Source organism: Condylura cristata, unplaced genomic scaffold, assembly GCF_000260355.1.
Source record: "Condylura cristata isolate star-nosed mole 26May11 unplaced genomic scaffold, ConCri1.0 scaffold00018, whole genome shotgun sequence".
Lineage (NCBI taxonomy): Eukaryota > Metazoa > Chordata > Mammalia > Eulipotyphla > Talpidae > Condylura > Condylura cristata.
In genome coordinates, this window is record NW_004567119.1 from 20,315,760 (window position 1) to 20,341,813 (window position 26,054).

Here is a 26,054-nt window from a genome sequence, read left to right on the forward strand (position 1 = left end):
AAAAAAAAAAAAAAAAAAAAGGGGGGGGGGCATGTACTCATCTTCAAATCAAACACTATTAAGGGAAATGAAGTTGTTATAATGATTTACAGTGGTGGGGTAGGGATATACACATGATGGAATTGTCTTTTCTACAATATGGAAAATTAAACCAAGCTGGGTTCTGAAAGCAAGGGAGAGGTATTATTTGGTAGGCAAATAATATTTACTTTACCTCCAGTCAACATAATTGATGATTGTTATGGGCAATATGACTAGTGTTGACAGACCATCTGGTTACTTTTAAGAACTCAGAAATCTGGATGTTTATGATAACTCTCCAAATTTTTAACATTGGCACTGAATTCAAAACATTAAACAATACTATCTGGTCAAAATCATCCAGGCCAAGTAAAATACATCTGCAGTCCTGATATGTCCTACAGGCCACCCAGTTTATAAACTCTGGTTTGTGATATTAATTTATTGAACTAAAATTTTCTGTTTGTAGAAAGTTTTAATTAGAAACTTTTATTCAAATTTAGAAAGCCTGGGTGAAAAGTTAGTAAGGATTGCAGAACATAATATAGGTAAAAGGTAGTCTATAAATCAGAGAATGTTTGTGTCATTTTCTTCTTAACTGAGCATTCTAATTAGGCAAGTTAATGGTTAAACCAATAAGATATTATCACATGATGGCTGTACACTCTTTTCCCATCTCTTCCCAATTTAATTTTTGTCTTCTTTCTTTTTTTATCTTTTTTCATTAAAGAGTGAATTATTATTAATTCCCTACCAAGTAAGAAAGTAAAGGTGTCTGAAATATCTGAGCAAACACTGTAGTCACAATTAAAAAAATCATGAGAGGAGGAATAAAAAGGAAAAAAAAAATCACCTTATGGAGATTTAAGTTTCATAATTTTTTTTTTAGTTACCTCCCTTCTTATAAATATGGAGAATAGAAATTTTAAATGCATGCAAAGATTCTCAAGGGTCTGCATCTCTTGAAAATTTTCATGAATGTTTTTGAAGTGTAACATGAATCAACAAATGTTAACCTCCTTCAGTATCAAGAACAAATAATAGGGAGTGCAAGAAGTATATTTTTCTTTCAGCCAGCATGCCCAATCGTCCATGTTGGTCATTTACACACCAATCCTTTGTGTAACTCTTGTTTCAGACTTTTGGATTTGAGTCCTAAAAAAGACAAAAATCTTAAATAAGATCAACTTTTCCCAAAAGTTTAAATATTCTAAACCATCATATTATAAAAAAAAATAGTTATTTTTAATAGATTGAAGGAACAAGTGAAGGAACAAGTCCATCTGAGGGTAGGGATAGAAGTCAAACTTAAACACCACACTGGAATCCAAATATTTATCAGACTAACTAGCATAATGTAGAGATGATGGTGGAGTTAGCTAACAGTGGTAGTTATTTTATGGAAATCTCCATCTCATTGAGAAAGTGAACATTATTTGGGTCATCCTCTCATTCTAGCTGAACTCTCCACCTTTGTCCTCTTGGTTACTGGCCAAGGAAGTCAGTGTTAGTACCCACTCCCACAGTCACAGAGGCACTAATATTAGGTAACTTATTCTAGGAGGACACAGCTAGAGCTTTTCTCCTTGACACTAAGAATGTTGCACAATTATAATAGCTTGACAGGATCTTTTACCTTAGGTGTGGACATTGCTTTATCCTTGACAATAGTGGAGGGAAGTACTTTTGTGTCTCTGTGCTATATTAGGAACAAAGTAGAAAGTGTTAGGGGAAAAGGATGTCCTGAGAGAATACAGGTTTTATGGATTCTACCCCCAACCCAGACACCAGAACTACAAATCCCATCATCACCAAAGGGAGGATTGCTGGGACCTGAGGGTGGAGTTAAGCAGCCATGTTGGATATAAAACTAGACATGTGGACTTTGAGGGTCTCTTGGCCTTTGCCAGATCTCAGGGTGCTATTAGGGCTCCAGGTCAGTGGAACTGGAGGATACCGTTAACCAACTTATCTCTCTTTCTTTTTTCCCCTGAGTTATTCATTTCCCTTTCTCTTGTAAAGAAACCCAGCAGTGGCTTTTTTGTGTGTGAATAATAAGATTCAACCCAATTCACATTGGGGTTGTGTTGTAACAGTTGGTCATTAAAAATGTTATAAATTGTCTGTCTTATACTTATTTCTTTATTTAAATCATTCCTTCCCTCCTCATCAAACACTTAAATTCCACTCTAAGAGTCTAGTTCAAATTCCTGTTAGTCAATGGATCTTCCACCTTCTTTCATCAATATGAACACATTCATTTTCCATTCTCATTAGTGTCACTAAATATAACACAAATAAATATTTGAGGAAATAAGGGCCCCATAATAGACATGACCTTTTTTCCTCACTACAAATGTAAATTTTCCTGGAAAAAAAAAAGAGGACTTCTCAGATATACTTAGGACAGAAACGCTAAATATCAGGTTAATTAAGAGAGCACATGAAAAAGTGTCCATGGATTTAAAGACATGATTGATATTAGATAATTTTAAAAATCATTAGTGACTTTTTGATACTTACAAGGAATGAGGAAGATGATACAGATGTAGGAATTGGTGGTGGTGGAAAATTTGGCTTGGTAATTAACTGGCAAGAAGGAAAAAAATAGTTCAAAGGTGGGGTCTGGAAAAAGGATGTGTTAATTCGGAAATCTAAAGCACTTTCAGAAATGAAGAACTGATGACTGTGATCATGACAATTATTTAAACCTGCCAGTCTGATTGTATACACAGACAGAAACAAGCTCAGTGACCACAGACATATGATGAAGATGGCACTGATGGTGCACTCTGGTACTCTCTATACACTCTATCTGTTTGCAGACCCATTATGCAGGTATAAGAGTTTAATGGTTCATAAAGGAGATACATGTATGCTTCCATTTTATAACTTTAAAAAGTTTGGCCTAGAAATGTGTATTTTACATTAATATTCAACAGATTTCAACTTCTTCCTAAGATAAAGTTGGCTGTTATGGGCTACATCTTTCACTAGTTATTTCCTTGAGGTCAAACTGAAAGTAATACTTAAGAGAGGTTGGTAACTCACAAATGAAGCCGGAGGCTCATTGCCTTCTACTGGTACATCAGGGGCACAATTCTTCATCTGACTCATCTAAAAAAAATATTTTAGAAAGAAATGATCAGTTTCCTAACTTCAGCTTCCAAATAAGCAGCCCTTTCAGAGCCTTGGAAACCAGAACTAAGGTGACACTGAGAGACGAGATGTAAAATCCCTGAAGCCCAGCTTCTGCCTATTGCTGTACTGAGTCTCCACCAAAGCAATTACTACCATTGCCATTATCAGAAAGCAAACTCGGCCAAAGTCTCTAAACAATTGTAGAATATAACCAGTCATTAAGCATATGTCATACAAAATATATTATTGTCTCAAATGGAAAATTATGGTGAAGTCAGAAAGAGTGAGAGAATGAAAGCGAAGAAGGGAGATACCTTGGCATCTGCCAAAATTATTCTCTTTGCATTTTGTGAATCTCAGCAAATCAACCTCTGCATTTTAAAGTAAATTTTTTTTTAATTTCTCATTACCTGTTTATTTTTTATTATAGTAGCTTCTATTTCTAGTGTTTCTCATCCACTTACAACATGGTTATTCACTTCCTAATAAGCTCAGGGGTTACTAATTTTCAGAATAGATCTTTTAAATATAAGTTTATTTTTACATCATTTTGTGCCTTTTTCCATCTCAGTTGTATGTAATCCCCGTGGGTAAAGGAAATTTTTTTTTTACATTTAACAACAGACGAGAGAACTTTCTGAATGTTTATTTGCAGCGTCCACTACACTTGCTAATACTAACTAGAAGGGTGGATTTGAACATAAAGGGTAGATAATAAAATGGCCACAGTAAGAGAATCACAAATTGGAGCAAAAGTAGCAGAGTTTATGGCTCACCTCTTGGGGCTGGATGGCCTTCCCCTTCTGTGGTTTCCTCTTCTGTTGGCGAGGTCTAGTGTCAGAGGCAGACAGTGGCCTGGGTATGAAATATCAGAGAATTTGAGTTAGCAGCTCCTGTATCAGGAGGGGAAAGCACAATGAAGTTTACCAGATTTATTTATCCATGTGCCATCCTGGGTTTTCATCTGCTCCCTAGGAATGTGTCAGTCTTCCTTCTGAAATTCACAATCACTACCACTGACTTTCGTTTTGTTTCTCTGCAGAGCCCTCAGTCCTCTTAATGTTTCTGAATACAACTTCTACATCAAATTGTCTTTTTATTAATGATTTGCTTTATTCATTCAATACTTAACTGAAAGGCCATTTGGGGTGAATAAGTTAATATTTAAATTTAAAAAGCTGTAAAAGAAGGTATTGTAGTGTTGAGACCCTATGTGGAATACTGCTCTCAGGACAAATCAAGTTTCCATCATTTGCTTTGTAAGATTTTGCACACGTTGGTCACCCTCACTGAGCTGTTTCCTTATTAGTAAAAACATGAACTACTTCGCCTTGTAAGATTATTTCAAGTATCAACATGTGACATCAATTTATTTACAAAATAGAATAGCTACAACCTCATGAAGTTCTTGAGAAAAACTGAGCAAAATATTGTATATACTAAAGGATTTAGCATCACATTTATCAAAAAGATATTGATCAATAAATGTTACATATTGCTTTCTTATAAGTGTAAAAATGTATAATAATGAGTTTTTATTACTCTTATTCTAACTACACATATAGTAACAAACAGAAGAAAAAGACACATTTTGTTGGAAAGGATTTTTCAGTAAAAGACCCAGATGCTGGTTAAGTATATACCCATACTCAGTTCTGAGTATTTGAATCAAACCAAAATTAAAGAATTTGGATCACACCCTTGAAGTTAAAGTAAAACAGAGGTCAAAAGTTCCTGAAGAAGATAAAGGTTTACCTCTGGACTTTCTTCTGCTTTCCTCTGGTGCTTTGGTGCCGGATTACTATAGCAACCACCACAAATACCACAGCCACGGGGAAGAGCACTCCAACCACAATGGAGAAATCTGCAGAAAACAGAACCCCGGGGTAAGGATATGATAAACTCACATGTAAGTATCATGGTTGCCCTTATCTATTTAGCACAAATTCTATCTTCTGCTCAAAGAATATACATTCCCTGAAAAATCTCTTATAGCCAGTAAAATGAACATGTATGATGATCATGATTATTGTAATAGTTGGATTGAAGAAATAAAAAAAATCTATATGAAACATTTATTATGACATAAGCAAAACATAATAGTATTACTAATTAAAAGGTGTTCATAATAAATGAAAGATGGGCTAAGACATTAGAGCAAATATAGAGAATGGCAGAACAAGAGGAAAACATTTTTAAAAATCCATCTTGGACAAAACAGAAAAAGAAATTGAAGCTTGAATCATTTTCTTGTCAGTAACAATAGGGAGTTCAACTGTGACTAAGAGAACCAATAAAGATATAACTATGTGTTCTAATGTTTACTCTAGACCAGAATTATTATGTATAGAAAAAAAAGTTATATGATCCTGTGAATTATGAATGGTTTGAACAAATATTCTTGGGTCTACAGAGTATTTTCTTTAGCCTACTAATCTAAGTTATGGCTATAACATTCGTTTGCTCTCATGAATACTCACTTCTCCCATAACAACCTAAAGCCTCAGAAACCAAACTGTGTATGTTTGTATAGCAATACACACAGCAAATGTTCTTTTAGTACAGAAATTAGCATTGATAAAAGATCAAATGTTAAATAAATGCCGGAAAAGCTCAAGTATAAACACACACACGCACACACAGTTACAGACATCAGGGAAAAAATTAGGTGAGATAATGATTTCAAGTTTGAATAGCTAATATGCTACACCTTCACAAAAGGTGTAGCATATTGTACTGGCAGATGCAGTATAAATGTGTTCAAGGTGAAAACAAATTATAACTAGCCCTAACTTACTAGTAAAATTCTATTTTCAAAAGAGATTCTTTTGGCAGAGGAAATAGAGAAGAACTTGGCAGTTTTTCAAAATCACCCTTAGTTTAAAATATGTGCTCTCTCTAGAGTTAGGGTACAGCTGAGCATGTTTAATAGGAACAGGGCGCAGCTGAAGTTGATATAATGCAAGAACAGCTAACGAATTCTAAGAAATGCAACCTCAGGAATTTTAATGTAGAAACATCCCTTTCGAAAAAAGGAAATTACTCATAGAGATTACTTAGCAAATTGATAAATTCACATAAAGAATTCAGAAGAGTGAAATCATAATTTAAGAGTATTTTTCATGAGCCTTGAAACCATTAAAGAGATTTCTAATTAAAAGAGTTGATTGTGTTTAAGCATCTAGCCCCCTACTCTACCCAATCCTGATGACAAATACAAAATAGCATGTGTATTTTTATGTATGTACACAATTTATTTGTTGTTGTTAAATAATCACTTTAAAGTTATTAGCTTTATTTTTCCTTAAGTGCTTTTAAAATGCCTACATTGGGCTTTGCCTATCTGTTATTCTCGCTATTATTTTGATGTAATTTATAAAATCATAGATCACTATAGATCACTAGGAAAAATACTGAAACAATGTTTAGAACTTAAAGATAGGACAGAAAAGGATTTAGGGGGACAGAAAAAGAGTAAAATATAGCTACAAGCTAGAAATAAATGCTATTCTTTCTTGGGAAGTAGGGCAAGGAATCAATAACTTTTAAAAAGCCCAGTATCAGTGGTAGATTCTATTTTCCTAGGAAATCAAAGAAGAGTCTGAGCTTGAGAAAGATGGTTTGTTCAGTGCCCCTGTAAACCTCACCCCACCCACATCCACCCCACCCCTATCCCATGCACATACAGAACAAGAATGGACTTAGGACAAAGCTCCAGAAACTTCTCCCTAGAAGTAATGGAAGACATACAAGCTTGAAGCAGAACAGAGGCTAATTCCAGATGCCAGCAGGTGAGAGAGAGAGAGGGAGAGGGCAGAACCAGGAGAAAGCTGGGCAAGCACAATCCACTCTGAGTAAAGGCATTGAAGCATCCTCTCCTCAAGGCAATCTGGAGGTTGGAAGTCCCCCTCTGGTTGTTTCCCACCAGATGACCTGTATGGAGATCTGTCTGTCTACCTAACAGATCTCCCAGAAGGTTAGATATCATCAGCCACACAAACACACAATCATGTAGAGAAAACCCATGTGAGCTAATTCAAGGCAACTTAATATGATATTCAACTCATATCCTGAAGAAAAACAGCACAATGAAATAAAAGACTGTTCTGAAAAACAGAGTAATCAAACTTCAAAAGAAATGGAGATAATTCGGAGAACACCTACAAAAATAACCTTAGTGCACAGTAAGTCGAAGCTACTATAGGATGGAACAATCATAAAGCAAGAAACTGGGGCGATTAAAAAAAAATTGCAGATGCGAACTTTGAGGAAATGTTTTGGTATGTAAAGTAAAAATATAAGGACATGGAAAATGTGATTGAAAAGTTGTTAAAGGGTCTTTGAAAATTAATGCTGTGGATTCAATGTCTAAAGAATAGACATTCTAAGTGGGGGTGGGGAGGAATGTCATAGAAAGGAAAGCTTGGAAGAAAGAAGCAGTTTTCTCAGGTGAGAAGGCAAAGTCACCTACGGTAGACCATGGAGGAGTCGTCGCAGTCCGGCGGGGCCCATCCTTCCTGACACTGACACTGCAGCTCGTGGTCACACACCTAGAGCAGTGAAGACACGAGTCGTTTCCCCCTCAGACAGCCACCAAGCATGGCGCTAGCTATCCTCAAGCAGAGCCAGTCTGCAAAGGGAGTAACTCCTGCTCCACAGCCTTGCACTAGCTATATAATCTGGCTCAGCAATATAAATTTCAGCATTATATTCTGAGGAAAGTTTTCTTTTAAAAAAAATGTATTTTATATAATTTTTCATTTTTTTCTACAATACATTTTTTTCTACACCTGTAGGTGTAGTCCCCATAAAATTTCTTCCACCAAGACACCCCTGTATCATCGCCATAGTCTCTTGTGCTCTGCCCTCTCTTGACCCTTCTCCCCCCAAACCTGCTGTATGTCTGATTATTGTCTGCCTGCTAGTTTCATCAACTTTTTATTTTTTTAGAAGAGTTTTCTTTGAACCAAGCCACGTAGTGTTAAACAATCAATAATTTTAACCATTTAATGCTGAAATACTATTTTAAGATCATCAAAGCTGACCTAACATTATGGAAGGATGAGCCATCTTAGGGAAGCATTCTCAGAACTTACCGCATGTCCTTTGCACTTAGAGGAGCAATTGGTTGCCTTGTAGGCCCTCTCGATATCCACACACTCAGCATTGAAGCACACCTGAAAGTGATGTGAAAATGAAGCTGACAATCAAGTCCAAAGCCTTCAGCACTACAAACTAGGTTCTTTGGAATTTAGTCTTAGCTTAACCATTTCTGTTGGTACCAAACTTATCTTTTCAATATCACAGAAATATTTAGGAACTAAGATGAGCTCTTTAAAGATTTCCTTCCTTTACTTCATTCCTTGTGGGTTATTTCCTCACTCAATCTCAAGGTCACTTTTAAGACTGAATATTCAGCACTGAGTTCAGCATTACACATGATACAAGGTATCCATTCAAAACATTCACCAAAAACATGTAAATGTCATATGATCTGCAATATTAAAATAATGTTCATTTATGTAAAAATTCTGTTTATACTTTATCAGAGTGAATATCATTGAAACCTACTGATTTAGGGACAACAAAATTTTCCTATATTAATGATGTAGTGCTGAGTATACAGTAGGTACTTATTAAAGATCACTGAAGAAATGAATGCACATATATATGAATGTCATATATATTGCAAGGAAAGCTATGGTCCTTGAAACACAAGGAGGCCACAAGAAACAAACAAAACAAGACAGAAACAAGAAGAATACTGGGTTTTTGGAAAATCATTCAAGGAAAATCATGACTTTTCTGACGACTCAGTATTTTCAGTAAAAATCATAACTTCCCACTAACCTTTTTGTTTCCACACTTAGTTCCATTGGCTACCATGCCTACTTCTTCACTGTTTTCTTCAGGATCAAATGTTTTACATGTCTGAAAGGTTATTATCCGTCCTTTCCAGGGCAAGTTATTTGATCCACCTTGACAGAACAATTTCCCACACATGACATCACTGAGGAAAAGCCAAAATTTGCTATGGTTTAAATGTCATCATTCATAATGCATTTTTATACAAATGTTAATCACCTTTCTGGTCATCAATGTGTAGCTAAAGGTATTTTCTATGTAGCAGAAATTGCTAGGTCTCCTTAATACTAATGCCCCCATTCTTCTTAATAATAAAAGCAGTGACTACTAGCAAAATGTACTGTTGCTTAAAAATATCTCACATTTCCCAGATTCTCAGGCATACTTTAAAAAAAAAAAAACTTTGAAAAATGTTGATTTTGTTTGACCTCTTGTTGTTATTTAGAGCAAGTAGAAAGATTAATCCACTATACTTTTAAGACCTTTTTTATGCAGAATAGCTTGGTTGCTAGTGTAATTTTTTTGAGATTAGAAATATGAAAAGTAAAACAAATTCTTCAGGTAATTCTCAATCTTCTTCTTACGATTTTTTTTTATGAAATTCCATGGCAAGTGTTAATAAAACTATACAAACATTGTACTGATTTTTCATCTAAATCATCATGGAAAATACTAAGTGGAAAAACATCTAAAAAGATCCTGGAACATTTTTGGACACATTTCTTTACGAGGTCCATTCATTGTTTAATGTTCTGGTTCAAATAATCATTCAATTCTACAATGACTAAATTCGGTATCCTCTGAATTACTCAATCTGGGGACTTGAAGAAAAGATCATTTACTTGATTTTTTTAAAAACTCAGTATTCACTTAAACATGGCTCACCTCAACAGTCATTCAATAATGTTTATAAAATGATGTCCAAATTTACTTTCAAATTAAATAAATAAAGCATAATGTGTGGCTGAGGATGTGCTTCTGACCTAAGCCTATGGAGAAGGATGGGTCAAACGACAAGGACACTTACTTCGCCTTACAAGGAACTCCTGTGCCATCAACTTTGCGACAGTATCCATACTTTGACCCACCTTCATTCCTGCTATAACACGATTTGTCGGCAACCTGGCTTCCTGAGACAGGCATGATCAGTAGGAACAAATTTAAAAAGAAAAGAAATAAGAAACTCAATGTTACATAGGACTAATGAAATATAAACCAGCATGAGAAGCACGAATTTAACCCATTGACCATTCTTAGAAATATTGCCTGCAATAATTGATATTAAATACTGCTGCAATAAACACAGGAGGGAAAGTATACTTTTGAATTAATGTTTTCATGTCTTTTGGGTAGGAGTGGGATTGCTGGGTCATATGGTAACTCCACTTTAAGTAGTTTGAGGAACCTCCACACAGCTTTCCACAGTGGTTAGAGAGTTTTCATTCCCATGGTAATGTAAGAGAGTTCGCTTTTCTCCACAAATTCACCAACATTTGTTGCCTGATTTTTCAGTGTGTGCAATTCCTCTCAAAAAAAAATGATATTAAAAGAACTGTCTACAATTAATGGTCTTCCAAACAGTCTACTTTTGAATAATGGTTAGTTACATCTGGATGACTATAAGGTTTAAAAAAATCTCATCTGAATATGAAGACTTATTCTGGAGAGCTATCAGCCAACCTAATGTTAACAGCCTGTATGAAGATATTGGAATTCTACCCTGATGGTGCATACAATTGGGAAAAATACCTGCTATGTTTAGTCAAATTCCAAGTCTGTGCCAGGCACAGTGATAACTATCACATATTTCATTTCTCAGTAATCTTCCCCAGTTCCCTCTCAGATGGGGAACAGGTCTTCGTAGTTAAGAACACAGGTGTTAAAGGAAAAGTGAGAAGCTTTGTGACCTTGGGTAACTATCTTAACCTCTCAGTTTGCTCAAATATAAAATGAGGATGTATAATAAGGATGTATACACTAGTAATATACACACACACACATCTATATATATCTATATAGATACCTAGATAGATAGATAGATAGATAGTTAGATAGATGTGTGTGTGTTGTATGTTGCATATATATATATCCTCCCTTGTAGAAATGAGGCTTAAATGAGTTAACATATGTGAGCGACAGAGTAGTTACTGGTCAGTAGTATGTACTAATCATTCTTATTATCATTCCCATTTTATCATAATTAAGTCATACAGAGAAAGAAAAGTCAATTTTATACCCTTTTCTACCTAAGTCTAGCACTTACGCATCTTCTATGTGCTGGACTGTTCCCATTTAAGATAACAATATAAAACCAGGAAAATTTGAATCTAGTCTGTGAAAGTCATCAAACTATGTTAAAATTAATTTTAGAAACTGAAGATAGGGCCCTCCTGGTGGCGCAACGAGTTGAGGCACAGAACTGCGAGGTTGACCCCAGCCACTTCAGTGTGGGTTCACTTCCCGGGCAGGGAGCTGACCCACATGGCCCAGCAGACCTCTCCTGACTGCCCACTGCTCCCCTCAGCAGTGTACTTCATCATTCTGCCTGTTCTATCTCCACTCCGTCTCTGGTGAATCCTCTCACTGCCCCTGCACCTCTGGCCTGTACCCCAGCTCTGTGTGCATATATAAATATTTTTAAAAATTGAAGATAATGCACTGATTTCAAGAAAAAGCATTAAACCTATTATAATTTGTAAACCCAACCCATTTTAAATGAATTTCATGCTCCAATAACTAAGATGATCATTTGTTACCATATGTTCTCATTTGTATCTTTAGAACATTTATAGGCTCTTCATTATTATAAAATACCACCGAAATAATTGAATGAGGTATAAATGTTATTATCCCAAACTTCAGATTTATTACTGCTAATATTGCAAAAAGTATTGCTCACATAGCCATATTCAGTATCAAGCTGCTTTATAAGTTATTTTATCCCAGTTAACTATGTAACAATATAATTGCTTCCTTTTCCGAAGCTATTAAATAATAACAGAGCTACACATACTGGAATGGCTACATACACTATAACTTATTTGACTGATTCCTATTCTTGAATTATCCAATTCAATTATCCACTATCACTTAAAAATCACTGTGTGAAAAATCTTAAAAATTAATATTCCTAACTACAATTCCTAAGGAAAAGATTATAGAAACTTCCTCTCAGATTATAAATGCATTTTTTTCAATTCTCTATAAAAAAATGAAATTGTGGAAACTCATATTCTTGCCAAAGGGTATGAAAACTAGTTTTGTCATATATTCTCAATCAACACTGAACATTAACTATAAGAAAACTTTTGACAACAAGTGTAGATTGGGTTGTTTTCCTTTATAATTAGTGTACTCCCTGATGCACTAATATTATTTTACACTTTCACCAGTGAGTTAATATGATGTTTATTTGTGGGATACCCAGACCCCTTGTTCTCGGAGACACTGTCTTGGTGCCCCGAGTTCCAGCTTGTCAACTCGGCATCAGACCATGCAGGGGGCCACTCACCAATGGCAAAAGTCCTGGGATCAGGCACATACTGGGAAACCACTATTGGCTGAAAACAGCAGGTGCTTATTAGAATACAGATAATAAGCTTTGACCAGCAGGAACAATGGAGCCTCCCAAGCAACAGACCCTTGTCAGGCACCCGATCGTACAGCTTGAGAACTGCTCTCCTCCGCCCTACACACTCCCTCTACACCTGCTGCACCTTTGTACCTGACTCCAGTAAATATGAAACTGCCTTTGGGTAGGGGCTGCACATTACTTTATCTCAACCCACTGTCCCCTGACACAGAGGGATTTCTCTACATGCTTGACCATAAATTTCCATGCTGCTGTTTTTTTCTGGGTGTGTCATGATTTTTGTTGCTGTCCTCTTTGTTTCGGTGTATTTTCAAGAATTACGAAATGTTCCTGACATGTGAAGACTCCCTTCAATTACCTCCAAAAGTATGTACTTTCCCTCTAAAAAAACAAACAAAAAGAAGTTCCTCTGTCATTTAAGTATGATCTGGTAGTTTAGCAGGAAAAGGGGTGCAAATTAAAAAATGCACACAGTACACATCATAGCCAGGAATTCTGAAGAATTCATTTTTCAAAAATTCTTTTTTTTTAAAGATTTATTTATACATACAGAACCAGGGTACAGGTCAGAGGTGCAAGGATAGTGAGAGGATTCACCAGAGACAGAGTGGGGAGCAGAACAGGCAGATCCATGAAGTACACTGCTGGGGGGAGCAGTGGGAAGGTCAGGAAAGGTCTGCTGAAGCATGTGGGTCACTTCTGGGGTGGGGATTGGACTCGCACTGAAGCAGCTGTGGCCAGCTTGCAGTGCTGCATCAAACCCATCATGTGACGAGGGAGGGCCCCCAAATTATCTTTCTAACCAAGTTGCTTAGTACAATTTACATTTTAGCTAAAGTATTTTGAAGGTTTTAAAGATATGCTTAGTTTTTAATTCATTTTTTTATGATGTATGCAGAGTATATGGTTTCTAAAAGCATTGAGACACAGAACAACTGAAGAACTTTCACTTTGCTTCATTGTTCCGTCTGCATTCTCAAGGGTCCTCTTCTCTCCCCTTTGCCTTGCTCTCTATCTGCTGACACCTCTATGCACACATTACTATACACACAGCTGCATTCATTCAGACACGTCCCTACACATCCTTTTACATAGCTACACATATCCACATCCACACACACACACACACATGTGCGTGCACACACACACAGACTTCCTTGAATTTATTTGTCAAGAAGGATCTTGGGGGCCTCTCTGGTGGCCTAGCAATTAAGTCTCAGACCTATCACCTGATGGCCTCAACTGGCTTCCCAGCAAGGGAGCTGACCCACATGGCGCAGCAGACCTCTTCTGTCTTGCCCGCTGCTCCTCTCAGCAGTGTACTTCATCAATCTGCCTGTTCTCCCCACTAAATGTCTGGTGAATTGCCTCACCTCCCCCATGCCTCTGGCCTACACCTCAGTTCTTTTATGCAAAATAAATAAAATCCTTTTTTAAAAAATGAAGGATCTTGCTTAGATTTGCCAGATCAAGTACAGGATATGTAGGCTGACTCTCAGAGAAATAAAATTATTTTTAATATAAGCCGCTTCAATACTGCATAAACTATACCTTCAAAAATTGTAAAGCATAAATATAACTGGGCCATTCTAATTTTTATTGATTTAAAATGAGCAACCCTAAAATTGACCATAAGTCCAAAAATGTACTTATGATTCCGAGGAACAATACAGAATCTAAGAAAGAAGAATGAAGCAGATGCTGCTTTGATCCTGATGAAACTTTATCAGGAATAATAGGAGTTTGCAGAGGGAGGCAGGAATGGCAGCACTGAAGCCTGCACTTACCTGGTCCCCACAGCTGGGTGCACTGGTCCTGCAGCGTGGGGCATGACCCCATCAGGCAGTACCCCTTTCCATTTTGGCAAGGGAAGCCATTGACCCGGAAGCGATCATCAGGGCAAATACCAGATTTACCATCACACATTTCTGGCAGGTCACACTCATCTTTTGTTGATCTACACACTACACCAGCCTTTTTAAACTGTAAGGGAATCAAAAAGGAGAATCATCGATTTTCCACTCACGCTCTGAAATTAACACACAATGCTGTCCCTTCGGTCTTTGACAATCACTCTGTTATTCTACCCCAATTTGCATTTGCGTCGTATAAACTAAAGTCATCTTACATCTTTCTGTCTACCTATTTTAAATCTGTTTATTGCTTTCAGACTCGGTCAGAAACCTCATGTTCCATGTTTTCTTCTGACTTCTTTAAAGTAAATCGCTGTTCCTGTTTTCTGCCTGTGGTAGGGAAAAGCCTAAAATTCAAATTCAGCAGATATGGGTTTGAATCTTGCTCTTCGGAAAACAAATTTAATCCATCTGAAAATCAGTTTCCTTATCTAGGATCTTCTTTATGAGGCTTATTGTGAGATTAAGTGAGAATATAGTAGAAAACATCATACTATTGACCTAGGAATTTAATCACATTTTTTTTCTGTTCAAGTCTGCATATTATTGTGCTAGTGAAATAGGTTCTTTGAGGTCAAAGACTGCTTTTATATTCCATATCAATAAAACTTAATAAGCACATCTTAAATGATAATTAAGTTCTCAGGTTGTTTTTCTTTCTTTTTTTTTTTGGCCTGTTATATCTTTCCTCTTCCTCTGACATTGAAAAAGAAAAGTCTACCCCAAACCCTGCCTGTAACCTGGGGTACCATCTGTGCATTTACAGACTCGCTCCACAGTTACAAAGCATTTAAAATGTATGAAATTCTGTGCTAGATGAAGAAAAATCAGTCCTTGGCTTTTAGGAGTCAAAGAAAAAAAAAACCCACAGAGAAAATAACATAACATCCTCATTTATTATGTTTTGCCTAAGAATTTCATCCTGAGGTGCCTTAAAAAATTGAAGGTAGGTCACTCCCTTGTTATTTAAAAATAAATTTTTCCACTAACCCTATCAAAGAATATGCAATCATTGCTATCTGAATTAGTTCAAGCCAGGTGGCAGGGAACAGCGAGGGTGGGAAGAATGGCACGGGCTTCAGGCCACTCTTATGTGGAGTTTCCCACTGAGTAGCGGCTCTGTTGTTCTGAACATTTTCTGCTTTGCACTTTGCTTCTTAAAAAGAAAAATGATATGATAACATCTTCCTCAAGGGGTTCTTGGAGGATAGGTAGGCCATGCATGGAAAGCACTAAATGAGTAGTGGGTAGCATAATGTCCTAGGCAGTAAAAGAATGCTTTGCACATTTCATTTAATACAATTCCTGAGCTTTAAAAATATAGAAAAAATAAAAATCAAGCTTAAGATAGAATAAAACAGTCATCTTACCTGACATTTCTCACAGCATTCTCCCAGTGCACACTGAAAACGTGCTTTGATTTTACACGTTTTCGCATCACAGCAAATGTTGGTACATTCCTAAGAAAGATCAGGAATAAATCAAAATGCAGGATTTCCTTTTGGCTGTCTTTTAGCACAAATCTTAATATAATTTATGCACTGTACAGATCTTACAGCTTGATAAATAATCAGGAAAATGAGATATGAAATTCAGAATAACATTAAAAAAACTAACATTTTAGAAAAACTTTGTTATTTGTCTGTATTCTACTTATATCCTCTGAAAAATTGAACATCTTTTCAAATTCCCTTCATCTTCCTTAATAACACTGGATTGATCCAGCTCTTGTAAAACATGAGAGAAAGCAAAAGAAAACAGATCTCAAAAAAACAAAATGTATCTGAATGTTAAAACACAAATTAGTTCAACGTCTCAGTTTTGTGTCCAATCAGCAGTAAATTTAATCTTTATAACATGTACTGAAAATCTATAGTTCTTTATTTTTGACATTTAATTCAACTCTGTGCAAAGTAACATACCCTGCCTTGCTTTCCCTCCCTCACTTCCAAGGAAACAGCCACTTGACCTAAGCCACTGGGAAACCTCAATCCCATTTAGATCCCCAAAGAGAAGAGCCATGATTAAGCTTAAAAATTTTAGAGTTAAAACAGCTGCTTTTATTAAAATGCAAATGAAAAATATATTTAGATAAAGGTTACTCTTCCTCAAAGTTTGAATAAATTTGTAATATCACTTTGAAATTACTGAAAGGCCACTCCATGAGGCTCTAGTATTACTCACATTAAGTGTTAATAAGATGGGGCAAAGGTCCCATCTGGAATGGTGAACAACTTGGGGCAGGACAGGCGCTTCTGATAACTCCTGATTCCCAGATAGTAAGAGAGACTAAAGCCCCGAGCAGGGTCTGGGGCTCAGAAATAGCCACACCTGATGCCAGTAGAGACTCCTACTGCCAGGCTTGTGATCCTGGGCAAGAGGTTTCCATTCTGGGCACTGCCACCCAGCTGTGCTTAGATTAACTGCTTAGTAGGTGCAGGCACACAGAAGTTTGGATTGTTTCTTGGGTGATGAGTGGAACTTAAAAATAGGGGGTGGGGAAGGAAGCCAGGGAAATCCAGGTCTGTTAACCAGTTCATGTTTCATTTTCATTAAGGTGGGCCAGGCAAATACCGATAGGTAAACATAATGCAAAAAAATCTCGTTGGCAACCATAAAATTAGATCTTTTTCAAAAGAACTTGGTACCTCGGGGGTCCCACAATCACAGTCTTCTCCCATTTCTACCAACTGGTTCCCACAGATTGGAGTGGATATGATATCTGTAGGCAATGGGACGTTGAAGAGGCAATTTGATAATCTGTCTTCGAAGAACTTGTCATAGCTCACACGGCTGCAAGAGCTGAAGTCTGTAGGTATATAGTAGCTGTGAAGATCAGGAAAGACAAAGTGGAGCTCACAGAAGTGACGTCAGGTATCTGGCATGATAACACCTAATCTGCCCCAGAGGATTCACCCACTGAGTTCACCAAAGTTGAGCTCTTTTGTGTGCCTGAATTAGGCCATCTGGTGGACACAAACTTAATGAACAAATATGGCATATATCAAGGTCATATTCAGAATGCTATTTAATAAAATAAAAAGGCATCTGACTTACCCAGACAAATCTACTCAACCTTATGCTATTAAGGATGTGATATCTTAAGGTAGTAAAATTATAGATCTAACTTTTAATAATTCCTTCCTACAGACACAATCTCTTTATTATACAAGTATAGATGAAGTTTAAAAATGCAGTAACATTAAGGGACAAAAACCTAAGAGATGGAAGAGTTACAGGCTCTCTGTGGAGAGCATGGGAGACTCACCTTGAGTGACTTCAGAGAGGGAAATCGAAGAGGAAATCAATATGCAAAAGTATGATGAGACTTATTTTTTCCTTTTTTATTGAGTTAACATTGTTATACTGTTATGTTTTAGGAGTATAGGTCCTCATTTATTCATATATGTTATCATACCACACCCACCACTGAAGGACTAACAGCCTTCCACCACAGTCCACTGACTGTCCCTCTATCACTAGCTCATATCCTTCTTCCCTTCTGATAACACTATTTCCTTTGGCAGAATTCAGGGTTTTGTTTTGATTTTGTTTGATCTGTTTGTGTTTGTTTCTTTGTATTCCACATATGACTAAAATCATTCAGGATTTACTTTCCTCCTTCTCATTTACTTCACTTAAAATAATCTCAAAATCTATACATGCCAAAATGTCAATATGTCTTCTTTTTTGTAGCTGAATAGTATTCTGCTTTGTATATATGCCATATCTTCTTTATCTTTTGGTGGACACTTCAGCTATTTCCATATATTGACTTTTTTTTTAGCTTTTTTTTTTTTTTAAAAGATTCATCCATTTGTGCACACAGAACTGGGGTACAGGTCAGAGACTCAGGGGTGGTGAAAGACTTCACCAGAGACAGAGCGAGGAGCAGAACAGGCAGATCGACAAAGCACACTGCCGAGGGGAGCAGTGGGCGGGCCAGGAGAGGTCTGCCACACCATGTGGTCACCTCTGGGACAGGCGGGGATCAAACTCATGCGGAAGCGGCCCCAGCTTCTCAGTGCTGCGCTTTAATCCGCTGCACCACCAGGGAGGGCCATCCATATATTGACTTTTATTAACTAGTGCTGCAATGAACACAGAACTGTGTATTTTTTTTAATTAGTATTTTTGTAATCTTCAGATAGATGCCTAGAAATAAAATTGCTGGACCTTATGTTATCTCTAGGTTTAAATTTTTTGAGGAATCACTACACAGTTTTCCATAGAGGCTGCATCAGTTTACATTTCCACAACAGTGTATGATGATGGTTCTTGTTTCTTCACATTCTGACCAACACTTGTGTCATGTCTTTTGATATGGGCCATTCTCACAGCTGTGAAATGGTATCTCATTATGGTTTGATTTTCATGTCCCTGATTAAGTGATGATGAGCATGTGCTCATGTGCCTGTTGGCCACTTGTATACTTTCTTTGGAGAAGTGTCTATTTAGATCTTCTGCCCATTTTTTGACTACGTTATTCATTTTGTTGTTGTTGGAGATTTGAGGGATTTTAAGAAATGGTGTTCCCTTCCAATCTCATCAAGGCATGTCAGAAATGTGTAAAGTCTATAGACTCATCATTTGTGAGAAATTTCTCCTTTAGATTTTTTTCTCCTAGAACTTTTCCCTAAATATGTTCATTCTGAATTTATTGAAAATTTGCTAAATTCAAATGCTTTTCTGCAGCCAGATCTAGTGTGAGATGGAGATGACAAATTATCTTAACAACAAGAAACAATAGTTTAAACTGTATCTTAGCTAATAAAAATGTTGTATATACTTGAGATATAACGTGGTCTGATACAGACATAATCATGACTATGTCCTGACACTGCTATTATGTAATTTAAAAGTTTAAACATGTTCCTAAAGGTGACAGAGAGCCCAAGTGAATCCAAAACAGGGACAAATAACACATTCCCATAAGGACTTACCTTAACGTTTTGTCCATTACACATATTGTAGAAGGGCATTTGCAAACATATGAGTCATGAAACATTCCAAAGTTATGTCCCATTTCATGGGCCATTGTCCCTGCAACTCTAAGTGTGTTGTCACTGTGGTCCTAAGGATAAGAACAGGGAAACAGATACTCTGGTCTGCAAGCTGAATTAGCACCCAAGCTATAACTAATTATTTTTTCTCAAAAAAAAAAAAAAATCAAGTACTTCAATTCTACTCAACATGTTTCCAGACTTCTAGGGACAAACTTGTGTCTCACCAAGATTCCTATGTTCAAGCTCTAACTACCAATATGACCACATCTGGAGACAGGGATTTTTAGAAATTAAGAATGGTGGGGACATAATCCAATAAGACTACTACTCTCACTGAAGGAGAGACACCAGCAATGTATATAGACAGAAAAAAATGCCATGTCAGGTTCTAGCAAAAAGATGTCCAATTGTAAGTCAAAGAGAGAGATCTCAGAAGAAACCAGACCTGTAGACACCTAGAACTTGAACTTAGAACTCCAGAATTGTGGAAAATATGCTTGTATTGTTTAAAGTAGTATGTGGCATTATAGCAATCCTAACAAATGATTATGCAGACTGTGATAGTATACAGTAACAAAAAAGAATCAATTCTAGAAATAATTATATCACACATCTAAATAATACATAAGTCATGACAAATCAAAGGGAAATCAGAAATTACCTTTAAGTGAACTAAAATGAAAACACATATCCAAATGTCCAACATGCAGTTAAAGCAGTGCATAGTAGGAAATTTATAGCATTTAATGCTTATAATTGAAAAGAAAGGTATCAACTTTGAAATTTTACTTTAAAGAATTGAACAAATTAAATATACAGCAAACAAAAGAAATTCAGTAAGTAAGACAAGAGCAGAAATCAATGAAATTGAAAACAGGAAAACAGAAAGCCAAAAACTGTTTGAGATCAATGAAATTGACAAATTCTTAACCTTAGCCAGATTGAGCATGAAAAATAAGATACAAATTACTTTTATCATGAGAAAGGGAACATCACTGCAGCCTCTATAGATAGTGAAGGCATGACTAAAGCATATCATTAACAAACTTATGGTCAACTTAAACGAAATGGACAAGCAGCACTTGTTAGATTGGGATTGTAGAATAAAATGTTTCAAACCAACCTGAACGATGCCGACAGAATGGTAAGGGGAGCACATTGTGGACATGAAGGCCAGGCCCACAGTGGTCCCAGACAGTTTTGTTGCACTGCAAGAAAGATATTGATACAAAAAATTGTGCTTCAAATATATCTTTTGCATAGTCAGCTCATTCAGAACTCTAAACAGTGAGCGGTGAAACTCACATTGTGAATCATTTGATACTCCCTTAAGTTCTGGATTAGCATGAGGGATCTTTCTTTTATTCAATGATTCTCATATCACCAGAGAACCAAATTCCTGGATGTCATCCGTTTTAGTATTTTTACACCTCTCACTCATTCATATTATACTTTTCATTGTGGAGTTCATCCCATGTCAGAAAATAAAGTGGATTTTTTGTGCTTATAAACATTTCCCTTTATATATCTTCTTTTGATAATTAGTATTGCCTTATACATTTTGTTTTAAATTTATATTTTCTTCAATCATTTTATATCCATTTACTTTTTGTTTTCCTTAGGCAGTTTTAGCTACAGAAGATGTAAAGTTAGGGTCCATTTTGAAAGTATTCTGCTATTGAAGCATTTATTATTATTACTTATTATTATTGAATATTTGTCCTATTCAAGAGTATCTTGAAATATTTTTGTTTTTAATTGTATTTTTTATTTTTTTAACATCATTCTTCATTTTGTGCATTTCTTCATCTCGGTTGTAATCCCCATGGGCAACCCCAACACCACTTCACCCATGTGCCAGCACCACAGTCCAGTGTACTCTTCCCTATTTACATTTATTTACACAGATGATATGTTTGGCCCTTAGTAATTTAATTTCACTGTTTAGTATTGTGTTATTTCATTTTAGTTTCAATTTGTAACACTTCTATGCCTTTTTCTTTGTTATAATTCTCTTTTCAAGATCCTGGCCTTGGCTTACATGTAAAAAGTTACATATTAAATTCTCATCTGAGATACACTTACATAGAATTGGAACTCATATATACATAGAATTGGAACCCACTTATCAACATCAAAGATGGAGACTACTGATTCTGTTATGCAAATGAGGTTGAAAAAGTAGAGAACTTCCACTTTCCATTCCTTGTGGCATTTTCAGATAGCTGCTATTTTGAAATTACATTTCTATATTTTATATATTTAACTTGTACATTTTTATGTAGTATAATATATATATGTCATCTTTTTCATAAAAAATATTTTAAATATTTGTGGTATTTCTATTGCCTTTTAAAGTGATATTGCAAAATTATTTATACTTAAGCCTGTATTTTACTAGTTCTAATTCTCACTACTTGCCTATTGATGAAAAGTAAAATATATTCCATTTTGGAATTAACTCACTTGGTTCTTCTTGTCTATGCCTTTTGTTTATTTGTCAGGTGAATGACAAGATTTTCACTATATAAGTTGGAGGGACAATTATCTCCTATTTAATATTTAGTGATTTCTGGTTTATATAGGACATCGACACTTGATGCTGGATTGCCATTTTTTTATTCTCTCCCTGTGTTCCCTTACCTGTAATCTTGATCTGCGCTATTACTTCACACTATGGAATCAACCACAAATTGAGCATGATTCTGGATCCAGTTTGGCAAGAGCTGAACTCCTTTCTAGCCAGGGGACCTCAGAAAATCACTAATCCTATTCAGAAAAATGACCCCTCTTTCTCGGTGGGTCCTTGAAGCTGGAACTTTCATTTCTAAATTAAGGAACTGCAGCAGCTGGTCTTCAAAGAAAGCCCCAAGCAGCTTACCTTGCAGTAGTCACATCTTATGTAAGGATTCCCCTTGAGTCTGGGTTGGTTCAGTGATACCCTCTTGATGAGTAAAAACGGCTAAATGTGACACTGTGATTTGTAGGATTTGACCATAACAATCCCTGCAGCTTTCTCCTGGATCAAATTTTATAAGGCTTTTCATGGGGAAAGCTCATCACTGTATATTAATTCCAACCCCCCTGAGACTGCCAGGTAGGAAGAATTCCAGGTTCGCCTTATGAAAGGTCTGTAAAGAGAGAGATGACCAACCAACACCTTGCTCCTGTCCTACCTTGCAGAGCACCTGGCATGTAAGTGGTGAAGGCTTCTTTTAAGTCAGGAATTTGGAACTGATTTGTATGCGATGATACAGAAGCAGCACAGAATATTAATTCTCAAAACCCTAGTCCACTGATTTCCCATGCCACCCACGGTTTTCTTAGGAAGTAAAGCTCAATTAATTTTTTTCTTAGGAAGTGAAGCTCAATTATCTTTGCTGCCTTCAGTGGCAACTGTCCAGCAGATTTGTCTTGATTTCTTTGGAGGCATATGCTCAGAACTCTTGTGTAATTTATAATGATTAGGATTATTTCTCCCCATTTTTAAATTAGCCATTCTAGCAGGATGGTAGAGATTATGAAGTTAGAATATAATACTCAATTTATATCTAGCCTAAAAGTGTGTGGTCTAGTTTTTTTTATTTTACATTTTTATTTAGATTTATACAGATATAGATCTCAACATCTTGAAAGATAAATTTGTGTCAATTTCTTTCTGCTTTTGCAAAGCATCTATTTTCTATAAGTATACATTTTAATTAATTATTTATTTTATAACAGTTTATTTTTACATCATTTTGTACATTTTTTCCTTTTTCTTTCTCAATTGTAATCCCCGTGGGTTTCCCATCACCAAATCACCCGTGTGCCATCACCATAATCCCGTGCACTTCCCTCCCCCCACCCCGTTTTTGATCCCATTCCCCACTCCACCCCCACAAAATATCTCTGGTATATGGTTGTTCATTAATGTTATTTTCTCGCCTGATCCATTATACTCCTGCTATGAGTGAAACCATCCGGTATTTTTCTTTCTCTTTCTGGGTGTTGTCTAGTTTTTAAAGCTAAATGAGCTCTTTTAAAACACTGAATCTAAATCCCTCTTGCATTATGTAAGCCTGTCTTTCCTTTCTGGATCATTCATAAAAACAAATATTCTTATAAACATTGCTAAATTATTATCTGATAGAGTATATTAAACATGCATCAAGTGAGTATTTTCAATATTTTAATCCTCTCACAATAAAAGACTTTCTTTTACCTTATACTGAGATACCACTTGCTTTATCAAATCTTTGAAAAGTTCCTACACTAAATACCACATAAGGTACAAAATATACATACGTGATCAATTGAGCAATATCATGGCGCTTTCTTCTGGGGATCACACTCCTCCTCCACTTAGAAAAATTTTCCAAGGTGGAGCTTGCATTTCGGGTTATCTTTATCTTGTCCTTATCATTCCAGATTTCCATCCCAACTAAGGCCACATGAGTGTTGAGCTTTTTATAAAGCTGTCCAGAAAGAATCAATGGCAAAGCTGTGACATATGCAGTGATGTTAGCTTTTAATACTTTAATGTGCTTTAGATTTTCAACCTTACTTATAACAGCACTTTACAACACTTATCCACAGGCAAGGCAGGCGTGATTAGATATTTCAGATTTGTAAACTTTTTTTTTTGAACAAAGAGCTATGAAAACAAACTTTTCCTGCTTGTACCACAAGGCATGTAATTTTCAGTTAATACTTCTGTGACTTTTTTTTCAATTAATACTGTCTGTGACTTTAAGTATGTTTGTTCATATGCATTTTTAAGAGTCATAATATTTCTGAATAAGTAAGTTTGACCCAATACTCATGTGGAAATTAGAAAATAACATTATGGGTAAACTTCCTGCCTCTGAGAATCACAAAAAGAACTGGCCCTTTAATTCCGAAATTATCTATACTGCATACAGGATAAATTCTAGAATAATGAGTTATGCTGCTAAGACAATAGGCCTACTTAAAAACAAAATTTTAAATTGTTATGTTAGTTGTTAAAATGCAAAGAGCACAAACTTAACAGTTATAAGAAGAATAGGGTCTGGGATTCCAGTGTCCAGAATAATAATGGTACTTATTTACACTGTGTTACATAGCTGTAAGTTACTGAGAGAGTAAATCTTAAATGTTCTACCACGCACACCCAGGGGTAATTATGTGGCATGATGAGTGTTAGCCAAGGCTAACACTGGGCTAACATTTAGCAGCACGTAGTGTTATCAATCAATACATTGTATAGCTTTTAACTTGTATAATGTTATATTGCCAATTATATCTCAATAAAACTTGGGGTGAGGGGGAGAGGACCCTGCACCATAGCAGACCTTCACAGAGGCCAACATTTTGTTGAGAAAACTGCAGTTTTTTTAAAGTAGAATGTAGTTTTAGAAAACAAAGTATTGAGACCTGAGGTGATCAAAATAGAAGCAAATATTAAAAGTCTCCCCTGGGTTAGTCCTTCAACTTGTTTCTTTCTGGCTGTGTGTTAATCACCTGACGTAACTCCATCTCAGTTAAGTCTACTCCTCTCTATACCTCCACTGCCCCAGGTCTCCACACCAACAGCTGGGTCCATGCCATGCCCACTGCCCTTATCTGAAGGCCTCACTACTAACCTCAAGTGACCTTACCACTTCCAGCAAATGTGCTGCATTCTGAAACACTTCCACTTTCTGTGGTCCACACATTTTGGTAATCACTACCCCTTCAGAATTCTGACACTTCCCTTAAAATCCTCACTTTGAAAAGATGAGTTTCCAAACTTACTGAGAGCACAGAAGTGCTGAGAAGAGAACGTCCATAAACTCCTACCGGCAGCCTCCTGACAGACCTCCACCTGCTCAGACCTGTGTCTCCCCTTCTTGACTGCAGAAGGAACGTCTATGAGCCTAAGGCCAACTTCTCTCGTGTACAAGACTGTCTCTCTCTCTCCCAGATGGACATTATCCCAGCAAATACTCCACTTCCTGCCTTTGTCAGTGTTCAACGCTGCATCAAATCATTCCATCAGCATACGATGGATGACCCATGGTGGTAGGGGCAGTGGGTTAAGGGAAGGGATTTCTCTAAGATGCTTCTCCCTCTAGAAAACTTCTGGAAACAATGTCCTCAGGTCACTGTCTCTGATTCTATTTCTCTTATCCTCTCTGCACTCAGCCATGTCTCTGCTCTCATGCTTCATGGAAATTGGTTTCACCCAGGTGGCAATAATTTCTACTTTGTTAACTTCAATGGCCAGTCTGCAGTCCTCAGAAGCATCTAACATTACTGGGGAACATTCTTCCCCTTGACAGATTTCTGTTTCAAGCAGTTTCCAATTAATCCTCAATTATGGTAAGATTAATTGGAAGGCATATAGAAATAAAGTTTCAGATTTGATATACTAGATGATAAAATTATATTATCAACAAGGGTGTCAAACCCTGATGAGTCTAAGTCCAAGTTTTACCTCTACCGTTTTCTAACTTGTGAAGTTACACAAGTAATTTTGCTTCTCAGTACTGAATTACTTGTCTATAATTTAGG

At 36.4% G+C, this 26,054-nt stretch overlaps 1 protein-coding gene across 1 annotated transcript in view; it reads right to left on the reverse strand.

Annotated features, from left to right (window-relative positions):
* Positions 1-1,145: 1,145 nt before the first annotated feature.
* ADAM28 (ADAM metallopeptidase domain 28) overlaps positions 1,146-26,054 on the reverse strand; it is a 40,278-nt gene continuing 15,369 nt past the window's right edge. Inside the window, exons 8-22 of the mRNA XM_004685224.2 lie at positions 23,826-23,995; positions 20,662-20,746; positions 19,476-19,606; positions 17,181-17,358; positions 15,903-15,992; positions 14,407-14,602; positions 10,055-10,157; positions 9,013-9,172; positions 8,259-8,339; positions 7,634-7,712; positions 4,918-5,026; positions 3,939-4,017; positions 3,073-3,138; positions 1,658-1,720; positions 1,146-1,176 (exon numbers count right to left, since the gene is read on the reverse strand). Of these exons, the coding sequence (XP_004685281.1) occupies positions 1,156-1,176; positions 1,658-1,720; positions 3,073-3,138; positions 3,939-4,017; positions 4,918-5,026; positions 7,634-7,712; positions 8,259-8,339; positions 9,013-9,172; positions 10,055-10,157; positions 14,407-14,602; positions 15,903-15,992; positions 17,181-17,358; positions 19,476-19,606; positions 20,662-20,746; positions 23,826-23,995 (1,611 nt within the window). The 3' untranslated portion in view covers positions 1,146-1,155. The remainder of the gene's footprint in view (positions 1,177-1,657; positions 1,721-3,072; positions 3,139-3,938; positions 4,018-4,917; positions 5,027-7,633; positions 7,713-8,258; positions 8,340-9,012; positions 9,173-10,054; positions 10,158-14,406; positions 14,603-15,902; positions 15,993-17,180; positions 17,359-19,475; positions 19,607-20,661; positions 20,747-23,825; positions 23,996-26,054) is intronic.